Source organism: Danio rerio, chromosome 18 (assembly GCF_052040795.2).
Source record: "Danio rerio strain M-AB ecotype USA chromosome 18, GRCz13ab, whole genome shotgun sequence".
NCBI lineage: Eukaryota > Metazoa > Chordata > Actinopteri > Cypriniformes > Danionidae > Danio > Danio rerio.
The window spans coordinates 8187501-8211574 of record NC_141038.1 but is presented as its reverse complement, the minus strand read 5'-3'; the positions used below and the strand labels follow the sequence as shown (position 1 = coordinate 8211574).

Genomic DNA, 24074 nt, shown 5'->3' with positions numbered 1-24074 from the left:
TGTGTGTGTGTGTGTGTGTGTGTGTTTATGGGTGTTGCGGATGTTAAGTTGGCAGTTCATTCCGCTGTGGTGACCCCTAATGAATAAAGGGACTAAGCCGAAGGTAATGAATGGATGAATGAATATCAAACTTTATCCTGCATAAAAAGTATCCTATTAACGTTATATTTAATACTGTTAACAAAAGGACGTTTGTGGCAATGTTGTACTTGCTTTAAGAATAGCAAAAGCTTACAAAACTTCGAGGAATACAACACAAAACACTGTAACGTAAAGATAAATATTCTGCATGTCGATGGTACGAACGCCTTGAGGACGTGGCAGATCTAAACCAATGACATAATCACGTTTGGACTGAAGTGGACCAATCGCGAATCAGCGTAGACTACGTCTGCATGGGCGGTTCAATGTGCAATCTTGAATCCGATTGGTCTGTTAAGAGAGGTCCTAGATTTATCTTCAATCTGATTGGTCAGTACAGCGGTCCTTCCAGGGGAAGCGTCTAAAAACTAGTAGTTGGACATCCGGAGTTACTGAGATATTAGCCGGGCGGCGTGAAAAACTGCACATTTTCGTGGGTAAAGTTGAATTAAACCATTAAAAGTAGAAGAAAAATGCCCCATTAAGCATCGCTGTTTTAAGTTTGTGCCATTTGAGTATTACGTGCAATTGTGCGAGGCTTAATGAGGGTAACTGAAGTGATGTTTGCATGTTGCAGAGAATAGTATATTTAAAAGGACATATTTGGTAACGTTAACATTTTAAAACAACGTGTTCGGGTGTACTTTTGCTATTAATTGTGGGGAAATGCATTTAAATGTAACAAGACTGTCAAATACTCTATATATGAAGAGTTCAGATGCAAAAACCTCTAACGTTCCATCTGAAAGTGCCATCTGAAATTTCCATTGAAAATGAGCATTTTATCCAGACTCATATGTTTATGTTGAGTTATTTCATTTTAAAGAGCTTTTAAAAAGTATATTCTGTGCTATAAATTTAAAATGACTGAACCCACACACAGGAGCCTGATAAAAATGCTCATTATTGAAGGAAATTTCAAACGGCTTTTAGAGGTTTTTGCATCTCCACTCTTCATATATCCATATAAACATATATACATTTAGAGTTATGCAGTTTATAACGTAATCCTTATGGTACATTTTTTCCGCCTTTTACAAAAACACTTTATTTACTTAATATTTATGTAATTTATACACACGTAATTGCTTTTTATTATATGCATTTATTTTTATTCCGTGTGTACATGTGTATTCATATACATATTTTAGCACAAATTGGTAAATTATTGTAAATATTTTATTGTCGTTTTTTGATTGAAATGATATTGTTTGCAGTTGAATTATTTGCAATTGATGAAATTATATTGTTTGCTTTTTTTTGTATTTTGCCATAATATAGTGAATTGCCTGCATTTCTTTACCTTGTACTTGTACATGTGTAATGGCAATAAAGCTGAATATATTGTAATCTAATATAAACAATACCTTTCCCAAATTGTGTGTACACAGTAAGTATGTATACAGAACAGTTAAACAAATAACTTTGTGCACTTACAGGTAATAAACCCCAAAACCGAAAACTCAGTTTCACAGTTTGAGTTTCTTCTGTTGAACCAGAAAAGATATACTGAAGAATGGAGACTTGCATAGTATTTTATTTTGTTTCTGCAAAAGTATTTCCCCCCTCCAACATTCTTCATAATATCTTCTTTTGTGCATAACGGAAGACTTAAAAAGTCTTAAAAGTTTACAACAACTTGAGGTCAAGTATACAGTGATGAAACATGCCTTTAAGAGCTTATGGTTTATAGAATGAGCATGGTGTACCATTGGTTGTAATATTGTGTGTACATTGACAATCTTTCTACTTTTTTCTGATTCAGTTTTCTATTGATAAAGTGTCGGAGAAGATGGAGCAGTGGCCGCTCTTGTTTTTCGTCGCCCTCTGCATTCTTCAGTCCTCCAGTAAACCGATGGAGAAGAAAGACCGTGTTCATCACGACGTTCCTCTCAGTAACAAAGATCACGATGATGAGGAGAACTTCGACTACGACCACGAGGCTTTTTTGGGACAGGAGGAGGCCAAGACTTTTGACCAGCTCACGCCAGAGGAGAGCAAAGAGAGGCTTGGGTAAAAGTTTTTAACTCTGTATACACTTCAGCATACGTGTCTAAAATGAGCCGCCTTCACTAAACCTGTTAAATAAAACGGCATCATTTTCATTTCAGTACTCAAATCTGTTTTACATGGAGAAGCAGTCTCATCCTTCATCACAAACTCTGTAAATGTCCAGGTTATCCCTCATCTTTTATTATTATTATTGTTATTTTATTATTATTAATTATATAAGTGAAGGGAGGGTAGCAGCACAGTGGCTCAGTGGTTAGCTCTGTCGCCTCACAGCAAGAAGGTCGCTGGTTCGAGTCCCAGCTAGGTCAGTTGGCATTTCTATGTGGAGTTTGCATGTTCTCCCTGTGTTGGCATGGGTCTCCTCCGGGTGCTCCAGTTTCCCCCACAAGTCCAAAGACATGAATTGAATAAACTAAATTGGCTGTACTGTGTGTGTGGGGGGGTGTTTCCCAGTACTAGGTTGCAGCTAGAATGGCATTCGCTTTGTAAAACATATGCTGGAATAGTTGGCTGCTCATTCCACTGTGGCGACCCCTGAAATAGACTAAGCGAAGGAAAATGATTGAATGAATGAAGTAAAAGTATACTTTCTATTGCTTATGTTACCTGCACAGGTGTAAAACGTTTTTAGCAAGAATATAAATGAGAATTCACAAATGTTAATGCAGATTCTTATTGTGTATGTGTTGGAGTGTGCATGTGTGTGTGTGTCAGTGTGTGCCAGAAGTTTTTGTGGTGTAAAAATAGCATATAAAATGATAACAGTAGTTCAAAATTGACCCGTAATACAAACCGTTGAGCGCGAAATGTGTGCAGTCTTCATGACAATAGAAAATTATTGAATTTTTTTTTTCTTTCGAATGTCTGTCATTTTTGAAAAAGTCATCAAACTTTAATATTAATACCTTACATTTCTTAGTTGCATGCTTAAAGGTGCAGTAGGTGATTGTCTTCAGAAGCATTTGTTGTTTTGCTGGTTGAAAGTCTCCACATTCCAATAGTAATGATTACAGTAAATGATCTAAATGTATTTATATGTATTTTTATATTTTGGGTATGGCATAAAACAAAATATGTTCATCCAATTAAATAGTTGGGCCGACATCTCTCATAATTCCGATAAGCAGCTCAAACTGTCTGTCAGCAAATGCAGATTTGAACAACTGCGCAGCCGTTTGTATGCAGCTCCGCCGACTGCTGTGTGCATAGACGTGCTGCGCGTTCATGAGAGAGAGAGCACGACCGTTTGCGATTGGCAAAAACATGCTGAATCAAAACTTTTTAAAATCCTGAAGTTGAATCAATATAGGAGTTCCCTTTCCACGCTGGAGAAAGGATGACACCATGTCTGAATGATTTCTCTTAGACGGTTAATGTTCTGTTTTAAAACTATTTTAGCTTCACGCAAAGCTGATGTAACGTTAGATGTTGTTGTTACAAATGGGTTATATCTTCACCGAAGTGTTCTTCAGCCACTAAAATCTTCCGGTGAAAGGTTGATGAGACTATTTTCAGTTTCATAAGGGGTATTTTACAACATTGATAATGAAGATTTTAATTTAGTTTAACAAAAAAAACACCAGTAAATAGCGCTATTCCGCCTGGTCTCTCCCTACATTGTTTACAGTGTAACTCTAAATATTTGATCTGAAATAGCATGTCAGTTTGGCTTAGTAATGAATGTAATTCCTGCACGCAGCCGGACAAGCACGAGTCGCTTTTAAAACACGTCATCTTTAAGGTGCGCGTGCCCCTGTTTCAGGAGGCGTGGCTCTGGACAGCAGGGGAGGGACTGTGATTCACAGATTTATGCTAAGCTGTGAGCATTGTGGAAGATCACCTACTGCACCTTTTAAACATTTATTTATTTTTATTTATTTATTTATTTATTTATTATTTATTTATTTATTTATTCATATTTATTTATTTGTAATCTTCCAGACATTTAACTTTTTATTCTTTTTCTCTGTTAATGTTTGTGATTTAATTTATTTACATATATTTGAAAATAACAAGTGTAATCTTCAACATTTAAAAAAAAAAAAAAAAAATATATATATATATATATATATATATATATATATATATATATATTAAAATTGTGCGCATATTTTTTTTTACGCATAAATAAAAGGAAGCCCAGCAGGCACTAAACATGTTGATTTTAATAATTTTAATAAGATGTTAATTTTAGGTTAGATTTAGGTCGTGACATCAGGTGACCAAAATTCAATGTCTATCTAGCGCCTAAAGACAACGTTATTTTGACGTCCAATAACGATGTCAAATTTAGTTGATTTTAGGTTGTGTTAGAAACTGACCAAAGTCTAACGTTGAGCCAACATCTTAAACCAAAGTCGAATTGACGTCAAATACTGACATTTATTCATTAGGGAATGGCAACCGAAATCCAACGTCTGATACACGTCATCATAGTAGTAACGTCCACACAACGTCATGCTGTAACATCATTAGACACTGATATTTGGTGACTTTTAGGGTGGACATTGATGTCAGCCTGATGTTGGGTTCTAACTCGATTTTCATTCCTAAACAAAATGCAACGTCCCCACGACGTTTAGGTACAGTGTCAATCTGATGTCTAGTTAACATACTGTGCCTGCTGGAAGGTTTAAGAAGAAGGTTTGCAGATCATTAATTCTTTCTCTCTGTACGCAGTAAGATTGTAGAGAAGATCGATGAGGATCACGATGGTTTTGTGACTGCCGATGAGATGAAGCGGTGGATCAAACACGCTCAGAGGCGCTGGATTTATGAGGACGTGGACCGACAATGGCAGGCTCACGATCTCAACTCAGACTCTTTTGTCTCCTGGGAGGAATACAAGAATGCTACGTATGGTTACATACTTGGTGCGTATAGAGTAAAGCTTTTGCTCATGGTGCACATAAATGTAATGTGGGTTTTCAATCCTTTTGGACTGTTAATTTATACTCCCAGTGATAAATCAGATTTGTTTTAGTTGAGGTCAGGATAAAACTTAAGTCCTTTTTTAAGTCTTATGAATAGGGTTTATACATTCATGGAAAAGATGTTTCCCATTACTGGGTTGCAGCTGGAAGGGCATCCGCTGTGTGAAAACAAATGCTGGATAAGTTGGCGGTTTATTCCGCTGTGGCGACCCCTGAATTATAAAGGGAGTAAACCGAAAGGAGAATTAATGAATGAATTCATGGAAAACCTGGAAAAGTCATGGCATTTTCCAGGCCTGGGAAAGTTTTGTAAAAGTCCTGGAAATTAGTTTAACAAATATCTGTATACTTGATTATAGGTTAAAAGTCTTCTTTATGTCCCTGGCCAAACACATGCTCTCACATTGTAAATACATTTTTATAGATATAAGAATACATTTAAGCTAAATAGATTGTGTGTTTTATGATATGGTGTAGTACATTTGCACGTGTTAGCTTCAACCCTGTATGAAGCTAAAATGAAAGAAAAACTTCAATTTCCCTCCCTAGAATTAAAAGGTTAAATTTGATCTTTTTTAGCATGGATCATTAAATTGATTAGACTATTAGCATCTTGCTCAAACGTTTTCTATAATTTCAAGTTTCAATAATTTTTTTATAATAGCAACTTTTCCATTTGTCTCAGTACATGATGTAAGAACAGAAGAGTCCAGATTTGTTCCTTTAAAAATGTAGTTGATAACAACTGTAAACTTTAGTTAGATGCCAGGGAACATTTCACGTATTCTTTTAGCTTTTAACGCTCCCAATTGATTTATTTTTACATGTTTTGTAAATCCAATTTTTAGACCAATTTTCTTTTTTTTTTTTTTACTTTTTTGGTCTTTTTTTTCCCGCATACTTCACCAGTAATATGTCATATGTCTTTTTAGAAATAGAGACTAAAACTAAGTATATTCTCCAAAAAAGTTAAGATTTACTAGTCTAAATTGGTTTATTTTACAGATTAATAATCACATTGGTGAACCGGTAGTAAAATCTCCTACAAATACATATTAAATGAGATATCACCTCGTTGACCTAAAATATATAATAATAATATATAATATTTAATTAAAGTAATAAGCAATTATAGACACATGATCAGCACATATTTAACTTAAAGCTAAATTAAAATGTGTAACTGGAAATAAACTGTATTGTTATTTTTAATTAGTTATTTTTAGTCATTAATGATAATAATAAAATGACTAAATAACTAAAAATAAGTCAAATTTAAAATCTACATTCACAAAAATGGAGCCAGTTTAAAACAATAAATATTTATATAATTTGTATTAACTTTGTTTTTTTATATTTTGTTTAATGTTAGCCCTATATTTCAAGTTACATTTGGATGTCAGTATGTGACCTTAAATGACATGCAATTTACATGCCAGGTGTACGAATTATACATGGTACCAAAATTTTGTTAATTTATAAAAAGAAAAATAGCATTAAAATCAAAAGAAAATAATAATAATAATAAACTTTTTACATTAGAGAGTAAGAATGTGTGTACTAATATAATTCCTTCCAGAATAATCTCAAATGACCACCTTCATTATACACAGGTCGTATAATTGTGAATATATATATATAGCAACAAAATCAGGTCTTTTATCTGTAATAAATTTAATCCATTTCCCCTGGAATATATCCTCTAAGTCAGGGTTTTTCAAAGTCTAAGACAGTGGGCCTCCCTTTTGACACAACTTATCCATTGGCGCCCTCCTCCTCCCAAACACGCACGCACACACACACATACACACATACACACACGCACGCACGCACGCACACACGCACACACACACACACACACACACACACAAAAAATTTCTGGAGGTTTTTCTGCTACCTCATCATGCTTGGTTTCAAGGTGTCGCTGAAGTTTAGCGGGTCTCATGCTGTCACTAGCCAAAATATCTTGATAAACCACACATAAAGGTCGTGGTTCATCAGCTGGTCCTGTCCACGTAAATCCTAAACTCAAATACTGACCATCATATCGTCGTCTTTTGGGTTTAAGCCCTGAACTTGAAGGCTTTGAATCGGGGGGTCTCAGAAACCGACCCATTGTATTAGCAGCATGATTAGCAGGCATATACCTGTATTGGCGGGCTTGCCAAAGAGAAGCGAATTCACAGCTATGGCCTTCTGGGTAAAAAGGTTTTCTTATTTTTGATGTATTATTTTTTTTAGCTTTGTTTAATTTAAACATTTAAAAATAATAAGAAATACATATAATAATTAAACTTAATTATATTTTTATTATATAATATTTTTTCCTGCTCCTCCCCTGACATGCTCTGGCGCCCCCCTGGGGAGGCGCGCCTCACACTTTGAAAACCCCTGCTCTAAGTTGACTACAGTAATGAATGAATGAATTTATTTATTTGTTTATTAATGAATGGCTATAAATCCATCCTGTTTTGATGTGTGTTTAGATGAAGCAGATCCTGAGGATGGTTTTAACTACAGACAAATGATGACCAGAGATGAGCGACGGTTTAAGATGGCCGACCAAGATGGTGACCTGAGGGCCAATAAGGAAGAGTTCACAGCATTTCTTCACCCAGAGGAGTTTGACTACATGAAGGATATTGTAGTACTGGTATGTCTGGGCCATTGTTGTTATCTTCTGTCATTATGTAGTCACCCTTAAATGTCTTCAATAAAGCTGCATGGGATGCTCGCATATGAAAAGCACTTCTCACAAAACAGACGCTTTACACTCAAAAATACCTGTGTATAAATGTTCATTACTACCCTTTCTATGAACAGGATTTGATCATAACTGCAGATCAATGACAGTGCGAAATAGCCTACTGTAACGTCTGTAATTATATTAAATAAGTAAATGCTACATATATGAACACATACAGCCCCTTACAGTACGTTCACACCGAAAGTGGCGAGAGCGTCCAAGGTCGCTCTGGCCGCCCTGGCGACAACGCTGTCTGCCTTCAGCTCCGGCGGCGAGAGCGTCAAAACTCGCTACATTGATCTCGTACTTAAAGGAGCCGTTGCAGCATTATCAGTTACATTCCTGCATAAGACATGTTTTTAGCGTGAAAATGTTGCGCACTTCTTATCAAATTCATATAACAATGGAAGATCAAGTTGCATGTGGTGTGGCTTTGCTCTATTTATCCAATATGTGTCCATATGTCTGAAATATCCTGAAGCAGCAGTACTGTTTTGTACTGTCACATCGCGTGAGATTCCCGCTTTTTAAAGATAAATTTATATAACATTAATGAACATCAGTAACTCACCAGTAACTTATTTAATGTATGTTCCTGTAAGAAAACATTGTAAATAATTGGAAATCCGGCGACCGCAATAATCAAACCCTTGGGAACAACTGTGGTCGGAACAAAAGTTCACAGGTCTGTGTTCCCTGAACTGCTATCAAGCGGTGGACGTCTTTATTCTGATTGCTTGCCGCCGAACCGCGTCATAGCTCATTACCATAAAGTTGACTTCATTTCAACCCTCCTCGACGCTCACGCCGGCGAAGATGCGCCGCGCTGCTCCTCGCCGCTTATCGTCGCCTATCGCCGCCGGCTCTCATTGAAAATGAATGACTTCCGGCTACTTTGACGCTCTCGCCGCTTTCGGTGTGAACGTACGGTTACAGTCTCGGATATGTTACCAACTACAGAAACACTACACACAGCAGACATTTCGTCCTTATCTAGGTTCAAAACAGCACAAAATATAGCCTACACTCAGTAAAAACCTCTTATCTGTGTCTGTAATCTTCAGAAGCACACTCATTCCATCATTCCCAGTTCATATCAGTCCAAAAGGTGATGATAAAAATTAAAACAAGGCAGTTTGTTCTTGTTTGCTGAAGAAATATTGTGCTGCTTTTTTTTCGGCTTCTCTTTTTTTTTTTTACGCTTTACTCTCGGTTTGTCAGTGTCTGACAGGATCAGGTTTCAAAAGCACGTCAATAATCAAACGCACGTTATTATCATGAGCTCGAGGTTTGTTTATTTCAGATATAGACGCTCGGCGAGCGCAAGCAAGAAAGCGAAACCGATCACGCTTCAGACTGGCTCGTTAAAAAATACAAGGCACAGGGTAGATTCTGCTCTACTCCATTGGGGCTATTCATCAAGACGCTACAAGGTTTGTTTGAGCCCGATTGACCATGGCTCGTTATTATATGTATATATAATTCCGCTGTAATCTCTGTGTGTATTTTAAGCATGGCGGGTTTTTTTGTTTTCATTTTGGCTTGTTGCGTAAGCGAATGACGTATCTCTGTAAACCAATAGCGTTCATCTGCGTGTCTAGCTCCGCCTTTTGGTACCCTTTCGAAAGGGTTAGGAAAAGTGGTACAGTTCGGTACGCCTTTTGACAGTGGAAACGGCTATGAAAGCGTACCCTACCATACCACTCAGTGGAAACGGGTCATAATAGACACCTTCTCATCGCCAATTCTATTTGATGTCAAAACTGACAGCTGGAGGGGTGTGGTTAAGTATGTTAGCCACACCCAATACCTCCAAAAGATATAATCTGAGAATATAACCGAAAACAAACAGGGAGTGTATTTCCAGCTTTTAATTAAAGATTACAAAGGCAAACTTTTTTTTTTCTTAAAGGCATGCACAGATGAATTGTTCACTACAAACTAGCAATGTCAGCTAACAAAATCATATGGTCTGTTGTGATTTCATGTGTACTTTACTCAAAACTCCTGAATTTCATCTGTATAAAGCACTCAGACACACAAAAAGACACCATAAAGGTAGTATTTTATACTGCCCTTTGCACTATATTTTAATACGTTTTGGTTAGTATATTATGATGTAATATAACATTAGCATTGTATTAATCTATATTCTGTTACATTTTCTTTGTGTCCAGCTATACATGTCATTTTTTTAAGTTAAACCTTTAGTTCTAAGATCATTTTTGTTTTTGGTTTGATCTACAGGAGACCATGGAGGACATTGATAAAAATGGAGATGGTTTGATCGATTTGAATGAATATATTGGTAAGTTGTTGTTGTTTTTGTGTGTGTGTTTGTGCGTATGTATTTGAAGCGTTGTTTATACCTCGTGTAAGATTTTTATCTCGTTGTTTTGGTCAGTCAAATTAGGAATATTCAACAATATTGGTGGTTTTGATGTGCTTATTTGAGAATAGTGTGCTAACATGGATGAATACACTTGTGAAATGTACTGTACATGTGAATCAGGGCTTCTGCAGGGGGACCTGTTATACCCTTTTTACAAGATGTAAAATAAGTCTCTGATGTCGCTAGAGCGTGTATGTGAAGTTTCAGCTCAAAATACCCCACATATGATGCTTTATTTCTCTTTGAGAAGACCTTTTAAGGCTTTAATCCTAATTCTGCTGTTTTGGTGACTGTCGCTTTAAATTTAAATGAGATCTTTTCAAAAGGGCAGAACTACAAACACCTGTGTGTCAGCATATGCAAATTCAAAAACTAGACTAACATCTTATGCTAATGAGGGAGAGATGGTCACTTACTGGCAGGGCTTTCCCCGTCTGATGATGCATATAAAGGGAGAATGCCAATCAAAGTGTTTCTGCAGGCTGTTTTATCAAGTGTGATTATAAAAAATGAAATGTATACACTTTTACCATTTAGAAGCTGCTGATATTCACACACTGCTGTCACAACTGTGTTTGAACACCCCTAATAAAAGTGAATTTTGCATAATGGGTCTCTTTAAGCCTTTAAATACATCTTGAATCAGAGAAGCAAGTTTTAAATTTTTTAAGCATGGCATCAATTTTTGTGAGGAATTGTTTCATTATTTTAAAGTGAGGCACAAGCATAATTTCAGCATCGATCGTCATTAGTGCCTTTATTGATTATAATGTTCAAGAACGAGCTGCATTGTACTGCATTCATTCAGGTCGTTATTTAGGGATGTGATTTAACCCTATAATTACAGATTTCCCTGTTTTCTTGAGTCTGGGATGCACTGTGTTTTATATTGTTCGCATTTGAATTCCAGAATGTGCATTTTTGTGGCGCCATCTAGCGGCGGTAAGCTTGCAACTGTCCAGAGATGCATGTAAATTAGAGACGTGCTGCAATTTCTTTTTATTGTAAAAGTTATTTGCACTCAATTACATAAATCAGAAGTATTCAAGCCTGAACATGCTTTATGCTAAATTAATTTCAAAGTTATATCAGGTTTGTTTTTTGCTTTGAAGTGTTGCTAGTATTAATACAACTCTCTTGTTCTTGACATTGCCGTTTTGTTTTCCCTTTAGTTTGTTTTTCTTTCAATTTTCTTTAGTTTGTCTTAAAATGGTCTTTCAAAAGTTTTCAATTTTTACTCATAAAACCTACATAATGCAAGAGACAGTGAGAATGATCAGAGCAGCAGCTTTTGTTTTTATTTAAATAACCACAAAAAAAACGCCAAATAAAGTAAGTTTCTTTTCAAATCTATAATTACTAATTTTTTTCTCTCCCTTTTTTTCTTTAGCTACGTACAATGTCATTTTACTCCCCTAGAGTTAAACAGATAAGTTTTACCATTTTTGAACCCATTAATGGTCTGGCAGGAGGACTTTTAGCTTAGCAGAAATCATTGAATCGGATTAGACCATTAGCATCTTACTCAAAATGTAAAAAAAAAAAAAAGACACAGAAATTGTCTGAATGCATTCAAAAATGGTAAAACTCGACTGTTAACTCAAGACGAGTTGTAATAGGAGCTTATTTCTAAAAAAAAAAAAAAAAATGCAAATCAGGACTGGAAAGAGAATATAATGATTATCATTTCTCTCTCTTTTTTCTTTTTTTTTTCTTCAGCAACTTATGACTAGTTTTTAGCTTAGCATAAATCATTAAATCGGATCGCACCGTTAGCATCTTACTCGATGTTAAAAAAAGATCTAGAAATTGGCCAAATGGATCCAGCGTGATATAACTCAACTGTTTAACACTAGAGGAGTTGTAACGGGAGCCTATTTCCAAAAAAGTGGAAACCAGGACTGGAAAGAGAATATCCTGATTATTATTATTATTTTCTCTCTCTTTGTTTTGTTTTCTCTTTAGCCACTTTTGATGTCATTTTAGTTCCCTAGAGTTAACAGTTGCGTTTTGCCATTTTTTTTAAAATCCATTCTGGGAGGACTTTTAGCTTAGCTTAGCATAAATCATTAAATCAGATTAGACCATTAGCATTGTGCTCAATGTAAAAAATTGGCTGAATAGATAAAAGATGGTAACTCTACTGTTAACTCTAGGGGAGTTAAAATAAGAGGTTTAAAAAAAAAAAAAAAAAAAGTGGAAATAAGGACTAGAAAGAGAATATTGTGGTGTTTATATTTATATATATATATATATATATATATATATATATATATATATATATATATATATATATATATATTTAGCAACTCTCGACGTCATTTTACTCCCCTAGAGTTAAACAGTTGAGTTTTACCGTTTTTGAGGCCATTCTTGGTCTGGCAGGATGACTTTTAGCTTAGCTTAGCATAAATCGTTTAATCGAATAAGACCATTGGTATTGCGCTCATTGTTTAAAAAAAAAAGACACCAGAAATTGGCTGAATGTGTTAAAAAATGATAAAACTCAACTGTTTAACTCTAGGGAAGTTGTAATAGGAGTAATAGGAAAAAAGCAGAAATCAGAGCTGGAAAAAGAATATCATGATATCTCTTTGTTTTTTTTTGTTTTTTTTTTGTTTTTCTCTTTAGCAAGTTTTGGCAAGTTTAGCGACGTAATTTTACTCCCCTAGAGTTAAGCAATTGAGTTTTACCATGTTTTTAAAACCCATTTCGGGTCTGGCAGGAGGAGTTTAAGCTTGGTTTTAGCATAAATCACTGAATCTGATTAGGCCATTAGCATCTTTCTCATTGTTTAAAAAAGACATTAAATGGATTTAAAAATGGTAAAACTCAACTGTTTAACACTAGGGGAGTTGCAATAGGAGCCTATTTCCAAAAAAAATGTGGAAATCAGGACTGGAAAGAGAATATTTAGGTGATTTTATTTTTTTCCTCTCTTTGTTTTTACTTAAGCAATTGACGACGTTATTTTACACCCCTGGAGTTAAACAGTTGAGTTTTACCTTTTTTTTTTTTTTTGTCCCATTTCGGGTCTGGCAGGAGCACTTTATGCTTAGCATAAATCCTTGATTCGGATTAGACCATTATCATTGCGCTCAATGTTACCAAAAGACTGTTAATCCAAAAATGATTGGTATAGACTTCTGTATTTGCTGTTGTTTGTATTTCAGGTGATATGTACAGTCAGAACGGAGACTCGTCTGAACCAGAGTGGGTGAAAACAGAAAGAGAACAGTTTACAGAATTCAGGGATAAGAACAAAGACGGTCGTATGGATAAAGACGAGACCCGTGACTGGATCTTACCTGCTGATTACGACCACGCAGAGGCGGAGGCCAAACACCTGCTGTACGAGTCCGACGCAGACAAGGTAAAAGCATGGCATCTCTCTGTGATTTTGCATTTGAATGTGTTCCTTTTAAAAACAACAACCATATTTATCAACCATATAAATCTTTTTAAAAGTGCATCTCAAATAAAGAGAACCTTTCCCTCCCTCAATAAGTCAATTTAGAAATATTTAATCAAATTAGCCACAATTCAACTGAAATCATTTTGGATTTGATAAGCAACTTTTTATTAATGAGACGATGTAAAACTGTGGTGTTTTGTGAGTAATTATATAGGAAAAAAATTAATGACAAAGTCAACACAACTGTTTTATGTTGCTTTTATTTTAATCAGGTTTCAACTACATTTTATACATATATATATATATATATATATATATATATATATATATATATATATATATATATATATATATATATATATATATATATATATATATATATATATATACACACATACACACACACACACACACACACACACACACACACACAAAGTTTGACTTTAATATTTTTAGTCAGTTTGATTGATTTAAGTTGAGATGAATAAAGTTAATTTTTATTCAACGGAAAATTAAAGGAAGCGTGAAAAATAAATTGTTACCATGTAAATATTTGTCCTTTTTATTAATTAATAATGTTAAAATATGTCATTCCTTATTGGTTGGTACATTTGAAGCATTTTCCATTCATTTTCATCACACTGGAATATAAATATAATTTATATTAATATAAATATAATATAATATAAATATAATTTAGTTACTAAATCCATTAATAATGTGAAGTACTGCAGAAGGCTCAAGTGTGATTGGTAACATTTTGGTCTGTTATCAATTGTTAAATCTTTATAATCCACTAAAGGCTGATATATACTTCTATTTCAAGCGCACGCATGTGCTCCGGCACAGCCTTTGCACACTCGCGTAGCCCTAACCTTGGCTGACGCCGATGCTGAGACACACCTCTCAAAAAAAAATGTCACCGCACGACACAACGACGTGTATTAGAAGCTCTGTGTTTGTTTGGCTTGGTATCAGTGACATATCTGTGCAGTGCTGAGAGTTGCGAGCCCAATGGAGTGAGTGTTTACAAGTGTCGAGTCCTGTGAAGCTCCTCCTCGCACCTCAAGGGGGCTAATAATATTAACCTTAAAATGATTTTAGAAAAATTTAAAACTGCTTTTATTCTTGCCGGAATAAAACAATTAAGACTTTCTCCTGAAGAAAAAATATTATCAGACATACAGTGAAAAATTCCTTGCTCTGTTAAACATCACTCGGGAAATATTTAACAATATTCACAGGAAGACTAAACATCGTAACCTAAAATGTATGTCTGATTTATTCTGATGGGATTATAAAGGCAAATAATACTGCTTTAAATGGTGCAAAAGCTGAAAATCATTATTTCACAGGCTATTGGTTTGCTTTTTTTAATCTCAACAACTGCTCCAATAATTCTGTTTTTGATTTCCATGACAGGACGGCCGTCTCACAAAGCAGGAAATTGTGGATAAGTATGACTTATTTGTTGGGAGCCAAGCAACAGATTTCGGCGATGCTCTGGTGCGACACGATGAGTTTTAACTTTATGAACTTTGCGCTTGAAAACAAATGCAAAATGAACAATAATTTATTTTATCATTTCAAGCATCCCACGGTGTGAAACTGTACTGTGTTTGCAAAACATTTCTGTTCTTCTACAGCAGCGACTCCATCAAATCCAGCTTGATTTGCCTTTTTATATACATCTCCAGCTCTTCGCTCTTGGATTCTGATGCGATTTCAAATGCACTGATGAAATAGTATTCAGATCAGCTTGTGAAGCTTTTGGAGAGGTTTGTCTAACGATTTATTATGCACCCCGTGTAATGCAGCATAATGGCATACATGTAAACCAACCCAGCCAAGAGTAATAACATTAGATATAAGAGGAGTTCTTGCGCATAATATGACCTAAGCATTGCCCTTATGTACACTACTTGTCTAAATAATATCAACCACTACATGTACAGTTCATATTTATCTGCATTTACCATAGTGAAAACCACGTATAGTATTAGATCTTAGAGAATTTTAGATTTGGTTGACGGGGATCAGCATGTCATGGCTTGAGCTGATCTGTCATCAGCCTCGCTTTAATATTTAGTCATTAAAGGAGTAGTTCACCACAAAATATAAATTCTGGCCTTATTTACTCCGCATTCATCCTTGTTTTAAACCTTTTTTCTGTTGAAGACAAATTAAGATATTTTGAAGAATGTTGGAAACCTGTAACCATTGACCATTATTATTTTTTTCTCCTATGAAGGTCAATGGTTACCTGTTTTCAGCTTTCTTTAAAATATCCTTGGTGTTCAACAGAAGGAAGAAACACTTAACTAACTAACTACACTTGGTAACTACTTGAGAATAAGATGAGAAATGAGTAATTTTTTGGGGGGTGAACGATCCCTTTAAATGCAAGGACCATTCAGCCTTAAAGGACCACTGAACATCGTTTCTTCCACTGCTACATTTATTTAGTGTTTTTGCTTTCAATAATAGACTGAAGCAACAAACTAATGATCATCTTCCCTCAAGTGCCTTTTCAGTCTCCCTCATATCCTGTAAATGGCTTCAAGGCTGTTATGAAAACTTTTTCTTTCTTTCTGCGAGTTGTACATGACTGAACCTCTCTTAAAGGGATAGCTCACCCCAAAATTCAAAATTTGTCATAATTTACTCAACCTAGATTTATTCCAGACCAGTTTTGTTGAAGATATACTGAGAATGTCAGATACTGGTGACCATGGATTTCCATTGTGTGGTTCATATTCATTTTCAAGTCAATGGTTACCGGTTTTCAACATTCTTCAAATTATCTTCTTTTGACTTCAACAAAACTGGTTTGGAATAAGTAAATGATGACAATTGTAATTTTGGGGTGAACTATCCCGTTAACATTAGAATATAGTTCGTGTATATATGTCTATAATTGAATGTGAATTCCATTCAGTATGCTGTGGTCAGGTATTGTAAATACTAAGAGTGTTTTCTCAATAAAATTGCTTAAATCTAGTCATTTTATCTGGTTTTTACCTTTGTTTGGTGTACATGGTTAATTTCCACTCATTATAATCTTATCCTCTGGGCTAGCTATAATCTATCTTGATAATTTCTACTGAATTCTGTTGACTTGTGACAACAAAAATGCTGATCGACTATTTGAAAGGAATGGTTCATGCACATATAACGATTGTCATTTCCTCATGCTTCACTCATTATGTTTCGAAGAGTGTTGGAAACCGATGACTTCGGTAGTATTTGTTTTTCTTACTCTGAAAGTCAATGGCTGAGGGTTATCAACATTCTTCAAAATATCTTTTGTGTTTAGCAGAAAGAAACTGAGAGCTGTTTGGAACCACTTAAGGGTGAGTAGTTGGTTAATAATTGTTCACTTTTGGGTGAACTATCCCTTTAGGCTGATTTTCTTTTTTCCTGAGACTAAATTTGTGGCATTTTTCATCTAGAAATGGAAGGTCTGACCACCGAATTCTGTTCAGTAAGTCATGGAAGTGTAGTGGTAAAACAAGCTAGCAACTTGCAAGTTCATGCTAGCTTACTGTTAAAACAAGCTAACAAATTTTCGCTTGCAACATATTAAAATGTTGATGCTCTTACAATGTGTTTGCCGTATGTTAGGATTGTCATAAAACATTTTAGCAACATGCTAATGACAGCATTCAAGTATTATTATTGTTAGCAACATTAATATGTGCAAGCCATGATGGGTTAAACATGTTAGAAACTGATTCATGCTAGTATAGATAAAATTTGAACATTTAACATTAACTTATTTCATGCTAACAGTCTGCCAACATGTTAGCAGCATGTTAAAAGTAAACATGGTAGCAACAATGCTTAGCAATAACAATGTAATATCATGTTAACGTGCAAGTGAGTCAACTATGTCAGAAGGGTTAGCAAAATGTTAAAACGTTTTATTAATGCATTCAGGGTCGCTGGTCGCGGGGGAAGTTAGAACTGTTCAAACGGCCCTCAATGTTTATGGGACCCAGAAATATTATTTGGCCCCCCTCACTACTAGTCACTTACATCCGTGACCCCAATTACATAACTTCCACGAGCTCCATTCTCCTCTCATATCCCTCCCCCCACCATTTTGGACGTGAAATAGACACTAATGCTTTAATAGGGCCTGCGCTGACCAGCCCCTGAACATATTAAAACAAGCTAGCAACATGCTACTACAACAGGTTAGCAACAAGTGAAAGTCTTCGCAAATGAAGTCATATTAGCTAAAACATGTCAAGTCTTTTACTTTCTGTCCACTTCACTGTAAGTTTAAAGACATGGCTTCTAAATCTTTCATGATCAATTTTTAGGCCCATAAACAGCATTTTGACATTTTTAGTAATTATTTTTAATATTGCACTCACCGGCCACTTTATTAGGTACTCCTTACTAGTACCGGGTTGGATCCCCTTTTGCCTTCAGTACTGCCTTGATCCTTCATGGCGTAGATTCAACAAAGTACTGGAAATATTCCTCTGAGATTTTGCTCCATACTGACATGATAGAATCAAGCTAGTAATCACAGTTACTGCACATGCATGATGAAAATCTCCCATTCCACCACATCCCAATGGTGCTCTATTGGATTTAGATCTGGTGACTTTAGAGGTCATTTGAGTACAGTGAACTCATTGTCATGTTCAAGAATCTGAGATGTTCACGCTATATGATATGGGACGTTATCCTGCTGGAAGTAGCCATAAGAAGATGAGTACACTGTGGTCATATTCATCTGTTGTAAATTTCTATTCATATCTAATACAAACTGTATATAGTGTTCATAGTACATCCATCTGTAAATATTACCCATAGTTTTTTGATAATTGCAATTAATAAACCATACCTGTATCCTGCACTTGCTGCTACTGCACTCCTGGATAGACCTGATAGCCTTGGTTGCCTTGTAATTGTACATATGTAATGACTATAAAGTTGAATCTAATCTAATCTAAAGCGATGGGCATAGTCAGCAACAATACTCAGGTAGGCTGTGGCGTTGAGGCAATGCTCAATTGGTACTAATGGGCCCAAAGTGTGCCAAGAAAATATCCCCCACACCATTACACCACCACCAGCAACCTGAACCGTTGATACAAGGCAGGATGGATCCATGCTTTCGTGTTGTTGAAGCCATATTCTGACCCCACCATCTGAATGTCGCAGCAGAAATCGAGACTCATCAGACCAGGCAACGTTTTTCCAATCTTCTATTGTCTAATTTTGGCGAGCCTGTGGAACTGGTAGCCTCAGTTTCCTGTTATTAGCTGACAGGATACCTGCAGACCTCAGTTGTAACAAGTAGTTATTTGAGTTACTGTTGCCGTTCTATCAGCACCAACCAGTCTGGCCATTCTCCTCCGGCAACATCAAGGCATTTGCGCCTACATAACTGCCGCTCACTGGATATTTTCTCTTTTTCGGACCATTCTCTGAGAGGGTTGTGTGTGAAAATCCCAGTAGATCAGCAGTTTCTGAAATACTCAGTCCAGCCCGTCTGGCACCAACAACCATGCTACATTTAAAGTCATTTAAATCACCTCTCTTCCCCATTCTGATGCTCGCTTTGTCTACATGCTTTAATGCATTGAGTTGCTGCCATGTGATTGGCTGACCAGAAATTTGCGTTAAGCAGTTGGACAGGTGTATCTAATAAAGTGGCCAGTGAGTATATATTGGCGCTCCATGCAAGTCTAGCAGAAGAACCTCATAACAAACAGTCTATTGTTATAGTCATCAGTAGATTTTATTGCGATTAGTCCAGTACAATACAAAGTGCAATATAAATAAAAAAGTATGTGTATGTGCAATGTTTCAAATCATGTAGAAAGGGCACAGATTCAGAACATGTATAGATAAACCAGCGTCGCAGGACAAGTAGCATGCAAAACACTGAGTTAGAAGCTCCTATGAATGTTTGTTGTCCTGCGGAAACCAAAACTGGTCCTTTTCCATTTTCCGAAAGGCTCATTTGGTGCTCAATGTCATATCAATCAGTATCATTATTAGCTTTCTTCAATCTTAATCGCCATCATCGTCAAGATGTTTGTCGAAAAACTGAAGAACCTGAAGATAGTTCAGTTGTTGACTGCTTGAATCTGAACTAGACCCGGACTGCTCTCCTGGACTGCTGTCGTCTAAATTAGTTGCGATGTCCTCGTTAATGTAATAGGAGTCATGAGTTTGTAGATCAGCGGTGAAGTTACTTGCATCTTGAGTGTTTTGCACAGAACTTTCAGCTCCTGAAACCACAGCATCTACAGTGAGATCGTCAGACTGTCTGACACAATCTGACTGAACGTTTTCTGAATGTTTATAGGAAACCAAGGCTTTAGTGTTTATTATTTGCGACTCTCCTTTAAAACTGGAGAACGCAGCATCTTCTGAATGAGTTTTTTGCGATGGCGAATGGTCTCGTTCTGGAGTTAAAGTCGAGTCTCTGTGTATTTTCTCCAGGTCAGACTTAATTCTGTGTATTCCAGATACTTTTTGTGGTGGATCTGCATGAATATCTTCAGAATCGGTCTGATTTGCAATGGCAGTTTCATAGTCTTGGTCGACTTGTGTATTAAGCATTTCTGATGCATCGTCACAATATGAAGTGGGACTTTGTATTTCAAGTTCTTCGGTGACATCCGAATCGCCATTTTCTAATCCATAATCCATGTTAATTTCCTCAAAATCCGAGCAGACTTCTACTTCGGTTGTGAAGGTGGTGGTTTCTTCACTCTCCTCGTCACATTCGCGAACCACGACGTAGTCCTGAAATGACACTGTTTTATTGTTGAATCTGTGCACGGGTCTCCCGTTGGGCCGCAGCGCCAGATAATTGCGTCTTGGTTCTTTTAATAGGGATTTGTTAAATGTTATTGATGGTAAGTTTGCAGCAGATGATGATGATGATGGTGGTGGTTCTTCTGTTTTGGTGTAGATGCCCTGTTTGCCGTAGAAGGGTGAAGTGGAGTAGTCGTATTCGCTGAACGCCTCGTTGTGACGTGAAAATGTGTCCTCCATTAAAGGCATTGGTGCGCTGTGGTTCACCTGTCAAAGAAAGGCTGTTTGTCAGCTCTGCTTCTCTCAAAACATACTTCTGTTGTCAAATACATGTTATAGGAGATTTGGTAGCATTTTGCTAGAAGGGCTGTTCTGTTCGAATGAGATTTTTTGTTTCACTAAAAAAGTGATCATAAAAACATTTATGACACAATTATAATGGCCTTATGACAATCATGTTTATGACAGATTTATGACAAGTTTTGTTGTCCTGGTAATGCCAAGTTGTGAAGACAAAAACATAGTCATTTGTCATAGCAAACTATGTAATCTTTGCATTTAAAATGACATAACTGAGCAAATGACATTTAATAACACTGTCATAGGACTGCATAAAATCTCCTTCACATTCACGACAGTCTTATGAACAAGTCAAGTGTTACCAATTTGGTTCTATAAAATTGATGATACACACATATATTAGTGTACCACTGTATTTTCAAGAATACAATAAACCAGTGGTTCTCAACCACGTTCCTGGAGGACCACCAGCACTGCATGTTTTGGATGCCTCCTTTGACTCTCACACCTCTTTTACAGGTCTTTCAGACTCTGCTGATGATCTGAATCAGGCATATCTAGTTAAGGAGACATGGAAAATGTGCAGAGCTCGTGGTTCTCCAGCAACAGGGCTGAAAATACTGCAATAATTTGTAACTTTAAAAAAAAAATTTGGGGGTTAATTTGTATGCGATTCATGCAATGTATAATCTGATTCATACATTTTAGTGTGATTTGCCCATCCCCCCAAATGAGAAGTGGTGGAGAGGGGTGGAGTTTGGGGATACATTTGAAAATAGTTTTTAAACCAGTGAAATTGTATGAATTCGTACAAATTAGATAATGCTTTTTTTAAAGTTACCTCATGTATAACATGTATAGTTACCTCATGAGATTGATTGAAAAAAAACTCTCATGAAATTGCTTTAGCAAATCATCTCGATTTATTAACGAAAGTCTGAGATGATATTTTAGGAATTTATGGAATGAAAATGCGATATAAAGAGGTTCACTAAGGGAAGAAAAGTAACACAAACTCACCATCTGGAACCACCGCAGTTTCTAGACGTGGAATATTGGAAAATGCAAAAAAGATAGATTTTATGACTTGTTTAAAATTTGATAAATATGGAAATCATATATTTTTAGCTTGTCTGGATTTATTGTTGTTCTGTTTATGTTAAAAACATGTTGGTAAGACTTTTTTTTTTGGATAATCTCTTGCACATTTTGTTGACAAAAAAATTGCAACTACAAGCCAACCAAGGGTGCTTTCACACGTACACTTTTGTTTTAAAGTGCCAAAGTAATCACTCCTAGACTGCATGGGTGAGGTGGTCTCGGCTCAATTGAAACGAACCCTGGAGCGGTTCGATTGCAGTGAGAAAGCGATCCGATACGAGCGCGGTTATATCACAGTGTTTTATGGATATGTAATAGGCATACGGCTATATGAAGAGAGAATTATGAGTAGGGCGGGAAGTTTCGCGAGTCTCCGGATGCCCGCAAACGAGTGATGATCTCCCGGTAATCTCGCGTCTCCCTCCCGGTCCTCAAATAGGCATCGTCGCGCACCCTTCTCACCCCTTCCCCACCGCATCTTCCCCACAGCACCTTGTCAATCACCACCAAACCATCACCTCTCCTGACAGCTGAGCGGGACGCTGCAAAATAAACCCTGACACTTTGACCAATGTGAGGAGAGTTTACTCACACGTGACTTGTTTTAGCTCTTTTGGTCCGATTAGAAACTTTGCAGTGTGACAGCGAACCGCTCCAAGAGCAACACTGTAACATTTGTAATCTCTGTTTCAGAACAACTGAATCGATTCACAGCTGTGAAAGCACTCTAATTCTCATTTGAGTATTTGTCAGGGTTCTGCCACTCTGGTCTTGTAAATTCTTGTTTTGGTGGCAGAGTCTGGACACCAGCTCTGTCTTGTCCTGTCCTGTTGTGCTCGAGTTTTCTCGGGTCAAGCACTTATTTTCTGTCATTGTGTGTATCTGTGTCACGCCATCGTGAGTGCGCGCAGACTGTACGCGCTCCCGCTTGATGTGGGCACGCAGGGTCTCTGCGTGCTTGGGACACGGGCTCTTGTACTCGTGTTTGTGTTTTGTTTCATTGGCATAGCGCTGTTTCATTCTCAGCGTCTCAGTCTGGTTGGTTTCGGTTGGCGCTGAGATAAAACATGAGCGTTGCTTATGTGTGAGCGCACTGTATGGTCAGGTGTTTTAATTTTATCGTGTGCTCATGTCTTGCATTTATGTTTGTTTTGTCAAGGCAAGTGGAATTGTGTTTACATCGTGGCCTCGTGCTTCAGTCTTGTCCTTTATTGTGAACGCGGTTAATGAGTTCTGTCATTGGCTGCGGGTTCTAGTCTCGTTTTATGTGAGCACATGGCTTGTGTTGTCTCTTTGTGTCCTGTGCTCTCCCGTCTATTCCCACCCTCCTTGTTAACCCATTATTAGTTTATTAGGATCACCTGTTTGTGTTTTAATTTACTTCTGCGTATATTCTCCTCGTGTCTGCTGTCCTGTGCCAGATCGTCGTCGTTTCCTGCCTTGTCCTGTCCTCAAGTCCTGATTCCTGCTAGCCTGCCCAGTCTAGTTTGATTTGATCGTTTATTTGTTTCATTAATGTTTTCCCCCTCAGGGTAGTTTGTTTAGCTTTTATTTTCATTTTATTATTATTAAAGACCTATTATTTTCTGCAATTGACTTCTTGCTCATTTTCCCCAACCACAAACTGTGACAGTAATAGTAGACGGTCTGCTTAATATCTGTTGATGCTGCTCCTTCAACAGATGTTTAACTGACTATAACAAAACTTTATAACTAGCCTAACCCTAACCCCAGCCTTACAGTCTAATCTATTGAGAATTAGTTGGCTTGTAGATGCAACATAACTTATATTCAACAAAATGCTTTAAAGGGAGCATCAAAATAAAGTGATGCCAACACATTTTGTAAAGTAACTACTAATGGCATTTTTTCAGAATTGTACATGAAATTGCTAAAAATAACAAAAAAACAGACATGTTTATATTTAGTTTTAGACAATCTTGTCAGAACATTCTTGAGAAATCAACATTTAGTGAAATTAGCCACATTTTTAATCACAGTTAATGAAAACATTTTGTTATTTTAACTCTAAATGACATTCTCAAATAAGACCTTTTATAGAATAATCCAAATGTTAACATTTTGCTCAAATCTGTGCCTGATAAATCCAGTAAGCTCAAAGAAACCGGGAATTGTCTTATTCAAGTTGCATGAATGTATTTTGTCTTACCACATTAGGGTGTGTGCTGTCAGCCACAGTGTTGCGTATGACGTGATCCCGCTTCTCTCTGCTCATCCGGATGC

General features: G+C 36.6%; 4 protein-coding genes across 18 annotated transcripts in view; 3 read left to right on the top strand and 1 right to left on the bottom strand.

The window, feature by feature from the left end:
- The window catches only part of cd9a (CD9 molecule a), a 297612-nt gene that overhangs the window by 111969 nt on the left and 161569 nt on the right, over positions 1–24074 (top strand). The window lies entirely within an intron of this gene.
- LOC101882393 (uncharacterized) overlaps positions 1–24074 on the top strand; it is a 768785-nt gene that overhangs the window by 604778 nt on the left and 139933 nt on the right. The gene's annotated exons all lie outside the window — the stretch shown is intronic.
- Positions 483–16636, top strand: calub (calumenin b). 2 transcript variants are annotated; one of them, XM_087291776.1, is made up of 7 exons: positions 483–574; positions 1907–2154; positions 4834–5027; positions 7574–7740; positions 10081–10141; positions 13399–13598; positions 15063–16636. In XM_087291776.1, exons 2-7 carry the CDS (start codon positions 1934–1936, stop codon positions 15165–15167), a joined length of 948 nt encoding a protein of 315 aa, XP_087147902.1. In that variant the 5' UTR covers positions 483–574; positions 1907–1933; the 3' UTR covers positions 15168–16636.
- The window catches only part of LOC100537321 (cadherin-related family member 5), a 35724-nt gene continuing 26769 nt past the window's right edge, over positions 15120–24074 (bottom strand). For 7 of the 14 annotated variants that reach the window (XM_087292828.1, XM_087292831.1, XM_087292830.1 and 4 more), the window contains 3 exons: positions 24001–24074; positions 21750–21770; positions 15120–20696 (listed from right to left, as the gene is read on the bottom strand). The exon at positions 24001–24074 is cut by the window's right edge and continues 120 nt beyond it. In XM_087292828.1, the coding sequence (XP_087148954.1) occupies positions 19677–20696; positions 21750–21770; positions 24001–24074 (1115 nt within the window). In that variant the 3' untranslated portion in view covers positions 15120–19676. The remainder of the gene's footprint in view (positions 20697–21749; positions 21771–24000) is intronic. The other 7 variants (XM_087292836.1, XM_087292837.1, XM_087292838.1 and 4 more) reach the window with 1 other exon arrangement.